Source organism: Mchenga conophoros, linkage group LG23 (genome assembly GCF_057382185.1).
Source record: "Mchenga conophoros isolate Kocher_MC1m ecotype Shallow Benthic linkage group LG23, M_conophoros_male_GT1.1, whole genome shotgun sequence".
Taxonomy (NCBI): domain Eukaryota; kingdom Metazoa; phylum Chordata; class Actinopteri; order Cichliformes; family Cichlidae; genus Mchenga; species Mchenga conophoros.
In genome coordinates, this window is record NC_140547.1 from 10405684 (window position 1) to 10424686 (window position 19003).

The following is a 19003-nucleotide window of genomic DNA, read 5'->3' on the forward strand; positions in this document are numbered from 1 at the left end:
ACACACACACACACACACACACACACACACACACCGAGTCGTGTTCAGCTGTATTCAGAGGTTTTATTGAGTTTCACACATTTTGAATCCGACCCACTCCCAAACATACAAAACACTTTTTACACGTTTACATTTCATCTGTCGCTAAAACCGACGACGCTAACAAAAAGAAGACGACGTGACACCAACATAACCCGACACCGTGCTCTTTACCCAGCAGCCACCAGGACAGCGAGGAAGTCCAGGAGGACCGACCAACAGCTCTGCAGCGCTACATCATGGCTCCATCACCTCAGATATAGTTATCAGGTTATAGCCGAGGTTTAATTGAAACCAGCTTCCTGCTCTGATGTCCAGAGTCAGCGCGCTTCTGCCCAAGACACATAATGAAGGTCCGGACTGGCGTTACCGAGAGAATTTAACCTAATTCAGCTTTATAAACCTGATATAACAAAAGAAATTCTTACTATTTTTGAAAGCACAAAGAAATTCCCGAAATAAAAGATCCAGTGCAGTGTGAAGCTGTGCAGGAGGAGGGGAAAGAAAATCCCACATAACACCATTTACATTTAAAACGAACCATAATCCTTAATTTCAACTCTAATCTCAGATTATTTGCCGTGTCCATGCTCCAGATGCTGAGAAGATGGAGTTTAACAGCTGGCAGACTCAGTGCGGTCTGCAGTAACAGTCACTAATAAATACGACGAGCAAAAATAACGGAGTCAGGTCAACAGGAAGAGCTCCACAGCAGCAGCTTCAGAGGGTTAATGGTGTCACACCAAGGACACAAACCCCCCTCCACACTGACAATAACTGTCATTCCCACTGGTGCGCTGGCATGATACCAACAGTTTCCTGCATTGGTCACAATTCAAACGTGGTCAAGGCTCATGAGCGGGACTGTGAGGAGGATTTTATAATCAAACAGAACCAGATTGACAAAATGAACTAAAAACACCAAGGCTCTACTCACAAACCGCCGCGATGATGTGAGCACACCACGGATTGCTCAGCAGCAGAGAAAACTGCCATCACCATCCGACCGACAATGAGTTTGCCTGACTGATCCAACTGACACGAGCACGATCCGATCCAGCAACGTTTGCTTCGATCACGCTTGGTCACATGACTTCACAGTACATGAATATGTGGAGTTTAATGCTCAGGATTTTAGAGTTTCAGGGCAGCTACAAACCATCGAGTCACCTCCTCCGAGGGTAAGCGTACGTGCGGATGCAGTCTGCAGGTTTAACCTGAACCCGGTGGGTCGGGCTTCGTGTGGGCAAGATGGAACAGCCTGTGTTAAAACTGGGCCTCGGCGGAGGAAATTCAGACAGAGTGAAAATGAATATTATTATTTAACAGTGACAGGACATCAGGTGTCTGCAGGTGAGATTCTGTGGATGACATCACGATCACATGAGTTTATTTAAATCTGCTCTCAACTCTGAGTGAAACCTTCTGACACGCTCACTGTGCAGCTACAGGTGTTTCCCCTCATCTTCCAGCTCATCTCAGACTTGAGCATCTCACCTGGACACCTGACAACAACTGCTCTGCAGCATCTGACTGTATATAAAAGATGGACAGAGAATTTAAACCTGCATTCTCTCCGCTGTTTTTTCTCTGCTAATTTTAGCATCACACCACAGCTTCTGTATCTGCTCTTGTCATTTGTTGAGCATTTGTTAAAAACCCAATTTAAGGTGTCACCAACTGCTGGGTGATAGCATGGTAGCCATCTTTTATATACAGTCTGTGATTTTAATGCATTAAAACGCAGTAGCCTGCATTAATTTAAAAAAAGGCAAATTATCTTGATTTATTTCCTGAGGCTCCAGGGCAGGAACAGGAACTCGACAGGAACTCACTTCCTGTTTCTGGTCATTTCCACCAGACTGGACCTGCAGAACCCACAATCATGACCCCAGTTCACACTGTGTATGCCCTCTGATAGGCTGACCCCTTCTCCTCTCCTCACAGTGCCTTGCTTAAAGGCAACAAGGAAATGACAGTTGGCATTAAGGCCTCAGACAGAAACAGGAAGTGAAGGCAGGGAGAGGAGAAGGAGGCGGAGCAGCGAGGTCTGTTAGCGTGGTGTCCCGCCCTCCCCGGGACTGATTGGGAAACTGTTTATTTGAGGTCCAGCACCATGCTGGCCGGGTTCTCTAGGTACTCCCTCCACAGGTTGGAGAAGCGACACATGGTGGCGCCGTCGATAATGCGGTGATCCGCTGACCAGCTGACCTTCATGATGTGAGCTGGGACCACCTGACCAGCAGCGTCGAACCTCGGCAGCACCTGGACAGACAGACAGGAAGTCAGCAAGTGTTAAAAAACAAACAGCTGCTCTGTAATGCCACATCCTCAGCAGCAGGTAACAGCGTAGCTGAATGGATAAACTCCTGAATTATGGTCCATGCACCATCTCCTGCGGTTTCACAGAAGAAAGAAGAACATCAGGTGGGTATCTGAGCATGCTCAGAGCCTGCCAGCTGATTGAACAGTCACCTGATAGTCAGACGGTCCGGTTTAACTTCCTGTTGTGATTCACGAAGAAACCACAAGCACACCTTAGTAAGTTTTCCTTCCTCTGAACAAAATAACAGTTTATTTTTCAGAGTGAGGAACAAAACCCTCCTCCGAAAGCCAGAGAACATCATTCTCCTGAAGACACTGATTTAAATAATTTATAAAATATTTATAAATATTTATATGAATTTATAAAATAAATTCATATTTAATATTTTACAAACCAGGTCAAATGTTTTATATTCTTGAAGATATTGAAATAGAACAGGTAATCAGAGTCAAGGTGAGGTACACTTTAGACCATCTTCTTGTTCTTTATTGCGATCCTTGATATCTTGTGCTATTCACCCTTTTTCCTCTCATAGTAAACTAAAACACACCTGAGTCTGTCTGTGCTGTGTGTTCGGTCTGACCACGGCTCACCTGGATCTTTCCTAGCGCGCCGATGGCGACCTCGGGTGGGAGGATCACGGGCTTGGCGTACGTGCCTCCGATCTGGTTAGAACACAGCAAGCAGAGTGAGGTCAGTGCAGCTTCTCTCAGCACTGTTGTGATATTTTGTGTCGCTGTTGTTTTCAGACTCACAGATCCAATGTTGGACAGCGTGAAAGTGCCCCCCATCAGGTCGGCAGTGCCCAGCTGACCCGATGCTCCGAGTACCTGCAGGCGGTTCAACTCAAGGGCAATCTCTAACACGCTGAGCAGCTGGACATTCTTCACGTTGGGAACCAGCAGACCCTGACTTGTGTCCATTGCCAGGCCGATGTTGTGGGACGCCTGAATCACATGAAACACTACCATCAGCACTAATGACGCCACTGAGCAGCCAGGGAAACAAAGCCAGCTCAGAGCGTGCTCTTACCTTGTAGGTGATGTTCTGGCAGTCCTCATCCACCGAGGCATTGAGGATCGGGAAGTGGTGGAGACCGAGGGAGGCAGCCTGAGCCAATGAGAGCACAGCATTAACTTCAATACCAAACATGGGATCGATCGGCAGCTCGTGCATGGCGCCTTAACCCCCAACCTTGATGAAGAAGGGCATGTAGCTCAGTCTGACACCACGACTCTCGGCGAGAGGTTTCAGCTCTGACCTCAAAGCCACCAGGCGACTCAGATCAACCTCGTCACAGTAACCGAAGTGAGGAATCTTCAGCGCCACAGTCATTGTCTTCACCATCGCTTTCTGGAAACCTGAAGAGCCAATCAGAATGTTTACAGAGAAAAGAGATGACATGCAAGGCTCGCAGTGAACAGCGCAACACTTGGGTGTGACAGCAATCTCTGACCTTTGAGGGGCTCCGTCACGTCCTTGCCAGTGAAGACAGGTTTAGGAGTAGCGGGTGGAGGTTTCACAGCCGCCTTAGTGCTCACAGGCTTGGCAGCAGCAGGAGCAGCAGCAGGGGCCGGGGGCGGAGTCTGGATCTCCTGGAAAGGTGTTGGAGGTAAGATGGCTCCTGTTTGCTTCGCCAGGAAGTTCAGGATGTCCTCCTTCAGGATCCGACCATCTTTGCCAGTCCCCACCACCTCACTGAGCTTTATCTGAGGGCAAAGCGACACCTCAACTGGGAACACAGTGGGACAGACTGGGACAACCCGATGGGGACAAATAGGAATCACACTTACATTGTTCTCGATGGCGAGGCGTCTAACTGCAGGCGTGGCCTGCGTCTTGTGACCTTTGATCTCCTGGTGGGTGTGTTCTTCTTGAGCCATGGCGGGCGTCTCTACCACATCCTCCTCCTGGATCACCTCTGAAGGATAACAGCAGTGAGACTTTCAGCCGTGAACTTGGACGGGCAGACGAGCGAAGATCTGCTGATATCTCACCTGAGCCAGACTCTGTTTCGATATCCACCAGCGGTTTTCCCACAAAGGCCGTGGCATCTACATCGTAGTAGAGCTTTTTGATGACCCCATCATAGCGGCTGGTAATGGTGACCGATGCCTTGTCGCTCTGAACCTCACAGATGCTGTCAAACTGAGAAACTTTGTCTCCTTCCTTTACGTACCTGCCAGAGGAATCCAGTTTTATTTATGCACTTTTAAATCACACGAACTGAATATGCACAAGGACATATCTTGGTCAAAAATGACTCGAAGGTTCCTCACAGTGTTATTGGAGGCCATATTTCTAAGATTTTCTGTCCCAAGTACAATAACCTCAGTTTTATCTGAATTCAGAAAATTAGAGGTCATCCAGGGCTTTAGGTCTTCCTGACATTCCTGCAGTTTAACTAATTGGTGTGTGTTATCTGGCCTAATGGATAGATAAAGTTGTCAGTGTGTCATCTGCATAGCAGTGAAAATGGATGCTATGCCTTCTGATGATACTACCTAAGGGAAGCATGTATAATGTAAACAGAACTGGTCCTAACACTGAACCCTGTTGAACTCCATATTTAACTTTAGTGTGTGAAGAGGACTCTCTATTTACATGAACAAACTGGAGTGTAACGAGTTAACAAGCTATACTTCATCACAGGTTACAAGTTACAAGTAGTACATCCTAATCGCTTCATATGTTCACCTGTTTGTTCTTTTACAAACTCTGGGGTTTCAGGTTTGCTTCATTTTAAAAACAAAATAATACCAAAATTTTGTCATGACAATAAAAACGGGTGCTTGAGCTGTTGGACTCTTATTTTTTGGGGGGGTTCACGTACCACTCCTTGACGGTCACCTCCATGATTCCCTCACCGATGTCAGACAGTTTGAACTGCACGATAGGTCCTTGATTCACTGCCGAACAAAACAAAACAGTGACATTATCAGAGAGGGACAAAACAATCTGCTGATGGAGGTCAGCGTACACCACCATGAGCGATCTGCCTCAATTCTCCCAGAGTCCATCACACAGCTGAAAACCCAGAACAGTTCACCATGATACAGATCTCCATGGCAATAGTAGAGAGATCAGAAGAGGCCAGGACTCAGGTGCTGCCGGTCTGGACTTACCCACAGCGACATGCAGCCTTCTGCAGCTGAACACCTGGAGCTTCCTGTCACACCTGAAGGTTATTGGCTGCAGAGTCCTGTCACATCTGAAGCTCTGCAGCTGGAAAGATCTGCGGCTCTGCTGACTCAGCTGATGGGAAAAGAGCAGATAACAGAGGTCACCTGGACCAGCCAACACACAGGTGCTTCAAAGCCACGCCCCCTGATATTCAGGGCCTGATGGTACTTCCTTCAGGTCCTAAATGTCAGACCAGCACCAGCACTCTGAAACTCAAACATGAAACTCCTTCAGGTTCTAATAAAGATGCATACAGGTGTTATTTTAAACAAGGTGGCGATGTAACCCTAACAGAGAAAAAATGCCAGGCAATAAACAAAACAACATGCCTCTGACACCGTGGCACCAGATCTATGTTTCCTCATCTGCATGAAAATGAGTAAACAGAGTGAGTTTACACTGATTTAGTCACTGAAAATAATGCTGAGCTTGACTTTGACACTTTCAGGAAGTGGGGGATGATGGGAAATGGCCTACAGGCTGTCACCTGCCGACAGAAACCCTGCTCAGGTGTTTTCTTATTACAGGCTTCCTCTGAATTTCTCGAAGCTGACTCACTCCCATGTCACTTCTCACTAAATAAGACAGGAAATTCGCTTTGAAAGTTATCCCCATCACTGGAGGACCACCTGTCAACCACGTCGTTTCCGTCGTTTGAAACCACATCTGCTCCTGACGTCTGGAACAAACACCTGTCCTGGTGGCAGCAGGTGAAGCAAGTTTCACCTGCAGGACAAACCCTGAAAATTACTGAGCTCAGATCTGAGTCAGAACCCGTACACAGCCGGTTCTGGTTCTGACCCATACCCTGACCCGGAAATAGCTCCTAACCGTCAGGAAGCAGTCGCAGTTGTTAGATGTTAGCCACAGCATGCTAGCTCAGAGGCTGTCTCATTCCATTAGGGTTAGCATCAGCTAGCCCATTGGCTAGCTATGCTAATGCACTGAGCTTGGTGACGTTGCGCACGCATGTCCGTTAGCATTAGCCGCAGGTCAGCATTAAGCGCTTACAGAGCCTTTGAGGAGAACACGAAGCTTGTATTTGCTCACCAGCAGCCGCCTGAACGCGCCGAGAGAGCCTCTGGTCACCGCTGCCATCTCTGTGCTCCGCCGGACGCCCCTCTCTGCAGCCAATCAGTGCGCAGCGCCGGCTCTCTTCTTCTGCTGCTTCCAGCAGGGCTCTCAGACGTCACACAGGTGTGATGGCGCCATGATCAGGAGAGCTAATGAACAACAAATTAATTTATCAATCCTTTTCTGGTTTTTACAGCCTTAGACGTTCCACAGTTTTTATCCATTATTAATAATAAAATGATCATGACATCGGCAAGCTGCCGTTTGTGCACCTGTCCAGATAAGGTAAGATAAGATAAGACTTTATTGATCCTGCGGCGGGGAAATTTGTGCATTACCACAGCTCAGGTACAGATAGAAGAATACAAAGAGTATACCAGAATATAAAGACAAGAAATACAAAATAAATAAGATAATACAATATATACAATGGTAGATTGTACACGCACACTCAGAATGTGTTCTTGATAGGAGTTGTAGAAATATGCAAGAAATAAATTAAAAACTATTTTACTACTACTACTATTACTATGGCAGAGAAATCAGACAAACACTGGCTTAAAAGTACTTTAGTGATGTTAAGCCTTTTAAAAGAATTTTGTAAACAACACAGTATTACAACAGGTTTTAACAGAACTTCAAGTATAAAATTTTGCCCCAAAGTAGCAAAAAAATAGAATAAAAATAAAATTGTGCACAAGTAAAAGAATTAGTCCTTTTAAGTCCAAATGGTACCAGTGGGGCCCATGACAAACAGGTGTATTGCATTAGAGTCCATCCAATGAGGAGTGTGTGTGTGTGATTGTCTGTCCTACCGTACTACTTGTACAGTAGAGGATTGTAGTCCATCAATGTGCAAATGAGTGTGCGTGTATATGTATATCGTCTCCTAGGATCTTGGGTTGGCTCGCCATCCAGTGAACACTGGAACACTCTGGGTTCTGGAATCGCTGACCTGGTCTTTGGATTCGTCCCATACAAAAACCTGACCGCTGTCAAGTGGATGGTCAGCGTCTACGTGAAGCCACATCTCAGTAAACCTTCCGGTTTCGCTCTGCCCTCGATAACAAAGTTTTAGTCTGCCTGCTCAACTCTCAGCTTTCCATCAGCAGGTCCTTCTCTACTGGAAATTAATCTATAAATATAACTTTACTCCTCACAATACCCCTATATGGAACAACAGGTATATCCGTCTGTGTAGGAAATCTGCGTACATGGATGAATGGAGATCTAAAGGGATTTGGGCTGTAGCTCATTTTATGGACAAGAATGGGGTCTTATTAAAACATGAGACGTTTTGTGAGAAATTTGATGTAAGATGTACTGCTAAGAGATATAAATCCCTAATAAAAGCCATCCCAGTCCCTTTGAGATCAATGATAAATGAAGATATTGTGCACTCTAAAATTTCTCCTGGACTGAGACAGCTCTGCATAGCCGGAGTTGAATTTGGTGACAGCAGGTTTACAAACAAGGTGATCAGGAATATTTTGATAAATGAAATTTGCCCTAATCCGGTTAAAAGAAATTATATTCTTAAAGAATTTGAGACCATGGAGGTTAAGGCGATAAGAAGAAAGTATATCTCACTTCCTCTTTCCCCTAAAGTAAAAGAGGTTAACTTTAAAATCATAAATGAGGTTTATCCAACCAATGAATTCTTAAGACGGAAATTTAACTTAGATGTGAACGCCTGCACATTTTGTGAAAATGATATTGAAAGTCTAGATCACTTGTGAATCAGTGCACTCCTTCTGGATTGACATGTGGAGCTGGCTACAGTCCAGGAGAATTCAGTTACCACATTTGACGGTGACAGTAATAAAATTTGTAATACTTGCTGAGAATGCAGATTTTGACTTGTTGATTAGGACGTTTTTGTTACTGGAAAAATTTTTTATTCACAAATGCAGATATTTTAAAGCTAAACCATGTATAAACAGATGTCTGAATGACTTTAAACTCTGGGCCAAATCGCTGAAACTTGTCAATAACAAGAAAGCTCATAAACTTGTTGTATTATTTAACAAGTTTAATCTATGTTAAAAAAGAAACCTCCCTATTTAATGATCATGACTGCCCTTTTTTGTTCATATTGATTTTTGCCTTTAGTTTCAAATCCTTCAAAGACTGTTCTTTCTTTTTTGTTAACTCTTTTGGCTTTGTGTTTATTGTTTAGTTTTTTCTTCCTCTTTTCTCGTTATAACGCTCAACCGAGGATATTACATATTCGGATTAATGATGGTGCCTTGTATGTTATACTGTTGTTTATAAATAAAGTTCTAAAAAAAAAAAAGTCTGCCTGCTCTGTTCGGCTGTAGAAACAAGCGACTGAAAACTTGGGAGGTGGTACTAAGGAGGGACAAGAGCTGCCAAGAGCTTCACCGATTGGCTGACACGCAAGAAGTGAAGTAAAACAATAGGCTCTCATCAGAGCTCATCAACCCTCGGAGAAACTTAACCCTTGTTTAACCAGAACAAATATATAAATCAGGTGGACATGATTAAACTAACGGGGTTCCTCCCTTCGTAAAGTGAGGGTGGAGACTGAAGTGAGACAGTATGCAGACAGCTGGCGATTGTGTGTGTGTGTGTGTGCTGAACTAGGACGTTGTACATGAGTGCAAAATCAATTAAAAAACCCAGTCTGTCGGGTCACGGTCCTTTACACAACGTAAAGTGAATAACGGAGTCAAATGTCAGCACATATTGTCACATCATCTTTATTCTGCCTCGTCACAGACGTTATTAATATTAAAATACAAGCATTCATGAAATTTGTGGAGAAGCATCAGGCCGGTCTGAGTCCGTCTCAGCAGACAATGATATCGTCACAGAGCGTGCTCGTGTCCGGCTCGTCAGCACTGCTCGAACCCCGCCATCAGAGAGAGCGCCAGAGACTCCACTGCACAACAAGAGAGACAGACGTCATCAGCTCCTCTCTGCTCACAGCATACAACAACACACCGGACAGCTACGGTGGCCCAGAGGTGCCAAACACATATTTCACTAACTGGAAAGGTTTTCAATCATTCAATCCTGTGTGCTGACAGGATGACCAGCACAAACATCCTATTTCTCATTTATTACTTTCATATCCTGTTAAATTGACCTCGAAGGATCAGATTGCAGGAGACTTGTGGTTCCTGAGTCTGAGCTGATGCAGATGTCAATAACTGAAGGTTGGCTTTTGTTGGCCCTTGGAAGACTTTAACCGCACACGCCCGAGCCCTCGAAACGACATTTTCAGGCTGAAAATGTTGTGCGGATATCTCGTTATGAAGTCGATCCCCTCTGAACTGCGGACACACTCTGTATGGAGGAAACACAGAGCGCTGCAGCTGGATCCCGACAGCCTCGTAGCGTTGACCGATTTTACATTTAAGCTTTTCCAAGTCGGATGTTCTGCACCTTTGGACCACCGTACACAATCACTGCGTATGACATTATTACCCAGACGACAGACTCACAGTGAGGGAAGGAGCCCCGGCACACCGCCTTATTGAGGATCGTCACAAGGAACATGTGGCAGTTTTTGAAATCAGATTCCATTTTATCGATGGACTCGATCCTGAAAGAGAAACAACATTTAGCTGCAGAGCTGGTGTGTCGTCTCTGTACCTGGATGCGCATAACTGTCACATCAACACCACTGAATAGACGCATCACTCTTACTTCCAGGCTCCAGCCTGCCATCTGTCCGAGAAGATGAGCACGAGATTCAGAACCTTCATTATCGCCTCCTTCACAAAACTGACCTGAGAAAAGACAACATGTAGAAACAGGTTGAGTCTGAGCAGGGAGCCAAAGTGAGATTCGGCCCACTGAAGGTTCTGGTCCCACCCACAGTACAGTGTTTTACAAGTTTTCCTGGAAACATAAAGAATCACTGTCTTATCAGATCCAATTTATTTACTTGCCCGCCATCACACACTACAGTGAGGTCAGTACAAGCAGCAGTGCTGATGGTGCAGCAGCATTTTTTGTACTAAAGCAGGAAAACTGAGAAACACCTCAAGCTGCTCATCGTGTTCGTAAACGAACGAACGCTTTTTCATCATCTCAAACAAACAGGAACCTTCTTTACAGCTGATTGCGTCAGCAGTCAGACTGGTGGTGACGGCACCATCATAAAAGTTCACCTTCTCCCTCAGCAGGCAACGGTCGTGAATCGTGGCCAGGTATCTGTAATGGATCTTGATGAGCTGGTCCAAGTCCTTGGCTTCCTGCACTTGGTGCTGAAACTCGAGTCCCGTGCTGTGCAGAATCTGACGAGACACAAAACAGATGAAGAGCCAGAGTTGGTCAAACTGAGAGTGCAGTGAGGACTCACCTCATCCTCACCGAGCCTGGTTCTGCAGGAGGTTTCTTCCTGTTAAAAGGGAATTTTCCCTTCTCACTGTCACAATTGGCATGGTCATAGGGGGTCATAGGATTGTTGGGTTTTTCTCTGTATATTTGATTGTAGGGTCTACCTTACAATATAAAGCACCTTGTGGTGACTGCTGTTGTAATTTGGTGCTGTGCAAATAAAAATTAAGTGAATTGAATGTCATGGGTGCACTTCCTGTTTGCAGGAGGTCAGTTTGGTGGCTTGCCTCACCCTCGTCATGATGTAGTTGTGAAGGCTGTTGACAAAGTGCATCAGTTTGACCCTGAGCAGACACATCCTGTGGATCTGCTGGTTCACGCGCTCTTTGACCTTGACCTCCTCGGCTGTGGCGCCCTCCAGCTTCTTAGTGACGTCTGTAAAACCTACGAGTAACAACCATTTATCAGAGAAATGACTGAAACGGGCTTATTTTCAGTTTTCAGCTTCACGTGGAGCTCGTACCACTGAATCGAAGCGTGTCCAGACTGTACTTGGCCCATTTGATTTGCAGCAGGAGGAGGAACACTTGGTTGTAGATCTTCTGACACTCAGAGCTGATCACAATGTCCACGGGCCAGGGAACCTGTGCAGACACGTACCAGGAAACGTCAGGTGGCGGATTGAACAACGCACCGACAGACACCAAAGCACAGACTGCAGTGTTCACCTTGTAGCTCAGCGTGAGGACTTCCAGGTTGTTCACAGGCTGTTTTTTCCTGGAAGCGTCGATGGGCTCCAGAAACACTGACAGCCTGGGAAACAGAGATGCCTGATCAAACTCATTCTAACATAAATAAGGAACTGTGTCACAGCAAATGTGCACTGTACCTGCTGCTGTCCTCCGGGTAGCGCTGTCCGACCGCCTCTTGCAGCTGCACGTTCAGAAACGACGGCTGCTGCCAGCTCTCCTTCTCCTGCACCTTGTCAAAGATGGCCGTGTAAAAATCATACATGGTGTCTCCAGCTTCCAGCAGGAAGTAGTTCCTCATCGCCTGAAGGTATTCCAGCAACCTGCAGACACGCCACAGAGCTCAGAAGCTTCCCTTTCCCTGATTTTGGAAACAGGAAAAGCGTAGCTGAAGAGCTGTGCTTACCTGTAGTCTTTTGTCAGAGTCTTCATCAGGTTCCCACAGCACTCAATGTACCTCCTCTCAATGTGCGGGTAGAGACAGGAACGCAGTGTGAGCTCAAACGTCTGGCAGGTGACCGACTGGGACGAGCGGTCCACGCTGAAATCCCCTCCGGAGAAACACTCCTGGAAGTCGCTCTGCTCCAAGTACAGTCTGAGGAAGAGGAGGGCAGACAGAACGCACTCAGACTCGGGAATAAAGAAATCTCGCTCGTATCCGCGCAGAGCTCGGAGGAGTGGAAAACAGAAAATCTCACATCACAATTTGTTTGTCACGTTCAGAGCTAAAGACAAACTCTGAGCTCCGAGTTGTCCACTCTTCTAAGACGTGAACAGCTTACATTTCTGACAATCTGCATCTTTATCCTGCGATGAATCCCAGACTTTTTGTTGATCCTCGCTGGACATTTGCTCAGAGGCTTGTAGAAGAACTATGGCATTACCTGGCAAAATTGATGGCCAGCAGCGGGTCATGGACATCGTCAATCTCGAGGTGCCGCGCCATGATGGACTGCATCTTGATCAGACTCCTCCTTGTGGATTGCTGCTCCGTCATGCCATCCGCCGGGGACTCCTCTCGGCTGCAGAGGCGCGACTGCACGGACTCCAGAAAAAGCGTGTGCAGACTCTTCCTCTCTGCGTCTGCAAGCAAACATCCAGGACAGACAGCCCAGGTTAGTGAGGTCAGCTCATTGGCAGAGGCATGGCACTCAACACACCCTGAAGACATCCGGGAGAGCAGAAGCATAGAAAACCCCATCTGTGGTTTGTGTTGACCCGGTCAATGCAGCGCCTTCCTTTACTGAAACAAACAGACAGAACGAAGCACTGACCTCTGGAGGCTCGCTGCGACTTCTCTGCCTCCTTGCAGTCCAGATTCTTGAGCAGCTGCATGGACTTCCCGGCCATGATAATCTGCTTGAGGACAGGTTTGAGGAAGGACACCATGGTGAGCTGTCTGCCCCCCGAGGCCTGATCCCCCCCGGAGCTCCCGCTGGCCGCGTCATTCAGCTTCTCCTCGCTGTCCACCGTCTCCGATACGCTGTACAGCGTGTAGGTGGCGTACCAGAAGTCCCTGTGATTCACGGGCACGTCTTTGTTCCTGCAGCGGGAGAAAGAAACTCAGCCCACAAAACGCTGCTGAAGTCACATCACACGCACACACACGGTTTCTGCAGCGCACCTCTGGATGATGAATTCTCTGGCAGGGTCAAACAGATGGCCGTGAACGATCCACTCGTCTACGATCTCCAAATACGGCCGGACCGTCTCCGTCCACAGGGAGAACAACAACGCCACCTGGCAGACAGAGAGAGCAGATGCGTTTGTTTCCTTCCACTAAATTGCCCCCATGTCACAGTATCCCACGACGAGTGCTCACTGCCTGCTCCGATGCCTCGCCGACGCTGTCATACTCGATGATGGCCTTATAGAGGGTGTTGAGCAGGTGGGAAGCCCGCACAACGTTGGGGGTGGCGGGCGGCACTTCGGCGACACCCGTGCAAAAGACCCTGTGCAGCACTTTGATCTGAGCCAGGTGAGGGCTGAGCCGCTCCAGCACTGCAGACAGAGTCACTGTCTCATCTGCAAACAGACACGACGCAGATTGGGAATCAAACGAAGGCGGCCGGGCTCAGGATGACAGAACAAGAAAACCAGCACAAAAACAGGAAGCCTCAGTGATCCCTAAACAAGCTTGGACTTACCGTTGCATATGAGCTCCCTCTCGATCATGGTAAGCTCCTCCTTGAAACTTGTGAAGTACTTGTTGAGTGCCCACACGAAGGCCTGGTAGGTCCTGAAGGGAGGCTCGGAGGCCTTCTTAGAGCCGTAGGTGGACGCGGTGCCCGGCGGGCCCGGCTCCGAGCTGTGGCCTGTCACCTCGTCGATGAACCTCTGCAGCCTGAACACAGCCTGACCATAGACGGCGATGTGCTCGAGGACAGAGCGCAGGCAGTTCTGCAGCACAGAGGAGAAAAACACTTTTCACTACAGCTCGCATTGCACGTGCTCAGTGACCTCCGTCAGATGTGAACTCACGCCGGTCAGATGAGTCACCACCACATTACTTCTGACTGACACCTTTCCGTCGTGCTGCTGGAATATGAAGTGTTTATTGACCCCAGAGAGAAGCCTGCCGGAAGAAACTCACACAGTCAGCAGGACCCTGAACCCACTCTCAACACAAACCTGATCTCGGCGTGTGGCGACCTGCAGGCGACTGTCGTCATCTCTTACCACAGCGTTTCTCGAATTACTTGCGTCTCTGTGACGAAGGCCTTCTCTTCTGGCAGGTACAGTGGGTCCGTGTTATACAGGTGCTGATCCCTGAGGGGACAAATGCAGCATCAGCACCAAATACTCTAATTTCAAACTATAGCTCCTCCCCCAACTGCACCCAGGCATCCCTCTCCCAGCTCTTCCCCTGGGGGGGCTTCCATGTCCAAATGTTCTCCCCACAGGTAGGACGCTGTATATTAATTTTTAACTATCATTGAGGATGAGCTCACCACACATTGAGGAGGTTGGAGTGCAGATGCAGGCTGTGGGGAAAACGAGGTGCATGCGATGCCCAGTACGGGGTCACCAGATGCTGCTCCAGCCAGGCCCTAGCGTCAGGCTCCCCCACTGAGAGGAAACATGGGGAAAAGGTTCAGCGTGACAATAAAACACCCTCCATGTCCGAGTCGCTTACACTGCAGCGCATTCTGGGTAGTGACATCAACGTTTTCTGTTCAGCTTTTGTGACTGAACAGAAAACAAACCAGAAGCTCCTTCCTCTCATTTGGTGGAAACGTTATAAAGACCTGCACCTTCTGCTGTGTGACTGCTTCGCACCTGTCCACGTGACTGGAACGGTTTTGTTGGCGTTGTCCTGGTCCTCCTGAGGCGTCCTGTCCAGCTGGATCCCAGAGTCCTCCCTGCTGATTGGCTGCTGACTGTCATCATCCTCGCTCTCCTCCTCAGACCACTCCTATGAAACAGGAAACACTGATGGGCACAGCTTACCTGTAATACGCCTGTAGGTACTGTGCTCAGTATAATACAAACCAGGACACTTCCTAAAATATATAAAAGCAGAATGCAATGATCTGCAAATCCCATAAACTCATATTTTATCCACAATAGAACACAGAAAACACAGTAAATACTCAAAATGAGACATGTTACTGCTTTGTGACAAATCTGAGCTCATGGGGAATTTGGCGACAGCGACACCCTAAAATATGGGACGGAGCAACAAAAGTGTGTGAAAGTCAGAGATGCTAAAGAGAAGATCAAAGGTGACCTGGCAGCAGGTCGGTCACGTGATCAGGTAGAAAAAGATCATCTCAGAGAGGCGGAGCTTCTCAGAGGTTCACCAACCTATTTAAGAATCACAGTCCACGCTGTGAACATCTCATCATCTACACAACTTGACATCATCAGCACACTCGGAGGATCTGAGTGTGCTCTCTGTGCACAGGCTGATGACTGTAACCTTCAGCAGAAACACTGCTCTGTGATAAATCTGTGCACGGCTCAGGAATATTTCCATAAACCAGCGTCTGCGAGTAGCTCGGCGTGCCATCCACACATGCTGGTTACAGCTTCGTCATACTGACACGAAGCCACGTGTGACCATGATCGAGAAACGGCGCCGGCTCCTCTTTAAAATGGACCAAGGCAAAGCAGAAACTGATCTCAGGTCAGAATCATCAGCATGGCTTCAGAGGAGAAGAGTCTGGCCCACCTGCAGTTCAGACCTCTGACCGGCCGACAACATCTAGAGCGTTGTGAAACAGGATGAAACACAGCCGGGACTGCCGAGCAGCTGGAATCCTCAATCAGATCAGACCAGCTGCTGTCCTCAGTTCACAGACCATCACAGACTGATGTCAGAGAGGAAGCACAGACCTGTCCTACTTTACAGACGTGACGCTGCCGTCAGATTCAACACAAGTTCGCGTTTGATTCAAAACAGCCTTTTCTGTTCTACAGTGAAGAAAATGTGACTTTCTTTAGGTTTTTTTAGCGTCTGACTTTGTTGGAGCTTTTCTGGGTTTGTACTTGTGGGTCAGAAATGAGTTTTGTTTTTCTGCCTGTGAACACAGGTTAGTGATGATGTTAAAGTCATGTGACTGTGGTGTGGTGTTCATGTTGCACCACACCACAGTTGCACCAGATCACCCTGAGCAAAAACCCGCTGACACCGGGTTTTCGATCAGAGAATCAGAAACAGCTCTGCATTCATAAAGGTGGGCTCGGTGACTCACAGGTGTGTCTGGGTACGGCCCCATGTCTGCATCCTCGCCCTCCATCAGATATTTAGCCCAGTCAAACTTGTCCTCCGGTTCTGCAGACATAAGACTGAAAGATTAACATAAACTGTGTGATTTTTAGCCTTCAAGGCTAAGTGCTAAGGTTATCTGGAAACAAATCATTTGGCCTTTGACATGAAGTGAACTTATAATCACTGCACTGATGTTGTGCAGCGAAACACGGTGGGCAGATTTCCTGCTGCTGAAGCTTTCGCTCTGACTCTGAAACAGAAACATGGGCGCGACTGTGACGACGTCACTGGAATCTGTTCATCTGATCCTGGTGTCAAAGCATCATTAGCATCTGTAATGTGGGATTCACTAAAACAAAGCTTTGGTTTAAAAGGTTCTACTTTTAATGAGAGAGAAAAAACTGCTTTGGAAGAATATGTGAAAAAGGTTCTGTTTGTACTGTTTGTGTTTCCAACTCCAACCTGAGAGAAGCAGAATTAATGAATTCAGAATGTGTTGACACGTTGGTCACAGATAAAGGGAAGAATGCGGTTCTCACCGGCCTCCTTCAGCCTGGGTCGCTCTGTGAAGTCTGTGTTTGAGGGGGATCCCGACAGGCAGAGCAGCAGTGACAGTATGCTGTAGTGTGCATCGGTCTGAGGAAACACAGATCACGTTTCACTGAGATATTCTCACATCATTGCAGTCATGTTTCAATGTTTGAGCCCGACACACCAGAAAACTGTGTGTGTAACATGTGATACTGACCCATTAGGGCTGCGTCATCTGTCAGAAAACTAGCGCACACTTTATTACTGTGCACTTTTCTCTTGCACTGCTTTGTCTGTATCGTTCTGTCTTTGTTTTGGTTTCTTGCACACTTTATGTAGTCTTGTGTTGATCGTCTGATATATGTAGCACCATGGTCTTGGAGGAATGCTGTCTCGCTTCACTGTGTACTGTACGACGACGCATGGTGGGAATGACAAGAAAGCTACTTGACTTGAAAAGACTAATGTGACTGTTTATTGATTGCAAGTTTACACTTATTACCTTCATCCATCCAAAATCCCCTCTGACTTTCGTTCACAAGTTTCACGCTAGAATATGATGCAGCATGCCAGCATTGACTGGTGTCGCGCATGAGTATTGATCGCGTATCCGTCTGTGATAGAGCAGAAAACAGCTGTGCGCTACCTTTTCCCCATCTGTGTTCGGTAAAGGTGAGTTCAGGAATTCTTCAGTCAGTCTCATCCAGCTTTCTGCTTTCTGTAGGTCCGAGTGCACCACGAGCTTCTCGTAGATTCTGGAAAACAGGGCAGACTGTCACTATACCATAACGTTAGCTGGAGACGAAGAGCGGAGGATGACGATGGAGCTGCCAGGCAGGAGGAGAAGAAGAACTCAGGGGAGGTTGGTGGATGTAGCGAAGGGGGACAAGCAGAGGGGTGCAGTGACAGAGGAGGATTCTGGGACAGGAGGACATGCAGAGCCCTGAAGGAGAACATACACATGTTTAGTTTGCTCAGACTTCACTGTTTTGAAGGAGTCACTCACCCGCTGACACTGCGCTCCACTTTGTGGCTGTCTGTGTCCAGATATCGATGAAACCTGAGGAGACACGAGGCGGATGTTAGGACGCTGTGTGCAGCAGCCTGCTCCCCCGCACACCCGTAAAAACTCACTTAAAGTTGGACCAGGCGAATTTGAGCGCCAGCTGGAAGTTTTGGTCCTCCTCATCCTCGATCCCGCTGAGACACCTGATCAGCCGCTTCGTCTCTCTCTCACTCTCCTTTTCGAAGGTGCTCCAGTGCGCCATGTTGACGCTGTCAGCCGGGCTGCAGTCCCCGTGAACGGGCACAGATCGAAGCGGCCTGTCGGTCTGCTTCCAGCCCGCGGTTTCCACCCGCGAACAGGCTAACAGCGCCGGAGATGTCTTAAATGCGCCATTATAGACAAATGGCTGTCTCCTCCATTGATTCCTACAGGACCGCGCAGTGTTAGCCCCACCTCCATAACAAACAAGTAGCACTGAGCATGCGCAAAAACAAATCAAATAAGTTTCCGTTTTTATTTTTTACTGTTTTAAAGTAGTTAAACCTCGTTTCTCAGTCGGTACAAAAAATGACAAAAACTGAATATTCCACTTTCTGTGAATCTACGTAGGAAAATGGCGGTAATGCATCCGTATGAGCAGCAGAGGCCGCACAGGCACTAGTAAACAAAAAGCACTGAAATACGTTAAAGGACTAAAATGAGTACGTGAAGATGCTTCTAGACAGCAAGTCCATGGTTTAGTTCTTGCAGTGACCCGGATAATGCTCGCACGGGTCAACGAGAGGACGCGCTATCTTCATATCGCCTGTTTACCAGGTGAGGAGCGCAGTCAAAAGCCCCCGTGGTGATGGAGATGATTCTCTGCAGATGCTCAGGTCATGCTCACATATGTACAATAGAAGATTTTACGAAAATAAAAGCCTGTAAATAACTTTTGATTTGACTGTATTTATTTCTCTATATTCGAATACTTACACATTCTTAACACTCTATGTTTCCAGAAGAAAAAGGTTCATAGCAGTTTTGTTCTACAGCTATAGACTCGCTAGCGCCCTCTGTGAACTCATGAG

The 19003-nt window shown here is 47.3% G+C and overlaps 2 protein-coding genes across 3 annotated transcripts; both read right to left on the reverse strand.

Annotated features, from left to right (window-relative positions):
* Positions 1–47: 47 nt before the first annotated feature.
* On the reverse strand, positions 48–6721 carry dbt (dihydrolipoamide branched chain transacylase E2). Its single transcript, XM_085265941.1, has 11 exons — positions 6599–6721; positions 5491–5620; positions 5199–5274; positions 4363–4544; positions 4159–4286; positions 3822–4074; positions 3560–3726; positions 3398–3475; positions 3121–3312; positions 2959–3030; positions 48–2304 (listed from the first exon to the last, which is right to left on the reverse strand). The coding sequence occupies exons 1-11, from the start codon at positions 6644–6646 to the stop codon at positions 2137–2139; spliced, it is 1494 nt and encodes a 497-aa protein (XP_085122067.1). The 5' UTR covers positions 6647–6721; the 3' UTR covers positions 48–2136.
* A 2608-nt stretch (positions 6722–9329) lies between these two features.
* Positions 9330–18929, reverse strand: tubgcp5 (tubulin gamma complex component 5). 2 transcript variants are annotated; one of them, XM_085265551.1, is made up of 24 exons: positions 18909–18929; positions 18062–18358; positions 17934–17987; positions 17574–17682; positions 16936–17032; positions 16380–16459; positions 14962–15097; positions 14634–14751; positions 14362–14451; positions 14164–14257; positions 13830–14082; positions 13505–13707; positions 13307–13422; positions 12957–13225; positions 12567–12765; positions 12089–12277; positions 11823–12005; positions 11662–11746; positions 11457–11577; positions 11226–11377; positions 10765–10890; positions 10298–10380; positions 10093–10193; positions 9330–9527 (listed from the first exon to the last, which is right to left on the reverse strand). In XM_085265551.1, the coding sequence occupies exons 2-24, from the start codon at positions 18193–18195 to the stop codon at positions 9481–9483; spliced, it is 3039 nt and encodes a 1012-aa protein (XP_085121677.1). In that variant the 5' UTR covers positions 18196–18358; positions 18909–18929; the 3' UTR covers positions 9330–9480. The 2 variants fall into 2 exon arrangements, with proteins under 2 accessions (XP_085121677.1, XP_085121676.1); XM_085265550.1 differs by lacking the exon at positions 18909–18929 and having other exon boundaries at positions 18062–18822.
* Positions 18930–19003: the final 74 nt, after the last annotated feature.

Bases quoted from the DNA above. Each gene is read 5' to 3' on its own strand.
- dbt (XM_085265941.1), bottom strand. From the start codon at position 6,646: ATGGCAGCGGTGACCAGAGGCTCTCTCGGCGCGTTCAGGCGGCTGCTG. The intron at 5,621-6,598 runs GTGAGCAAATAC...TTTTCCCATCAG, and splicing joins GCGCGTTCAGGCGGCTGCTG to CTGAGTCAGCAGAGCCGCAG. The intron at 3,313-3,397 runs GTAAGAGCACGC...CATGTGATTCAG, and splicing joins GCCAGAACATCACCTACAAG to GCGTCCCACAACATCGGCCT.
- tubgcp5 (XM_085265551.1), bottom strand. From the start codon at position 18,195: ATGGCGCACTGGAGCACCTTCGAAAAGGAGAGTGAGAGAGAGACGAAG. The intron at 12,006-12,088 runs GTAAGCACAGCT...GCGTGTCTGCAG, and splicing joins ACTCTGACAAAAGACTACAG to GTTGCTGGAATACCTTCAGG. The intron at 10,194-10,297 runs GTAAGAGTGATG...TTTCTCTTTCAG, and splicing joins TGGCAGGCTGGAGCCTGGAA to GATCGAGTCCATCGATAAAA.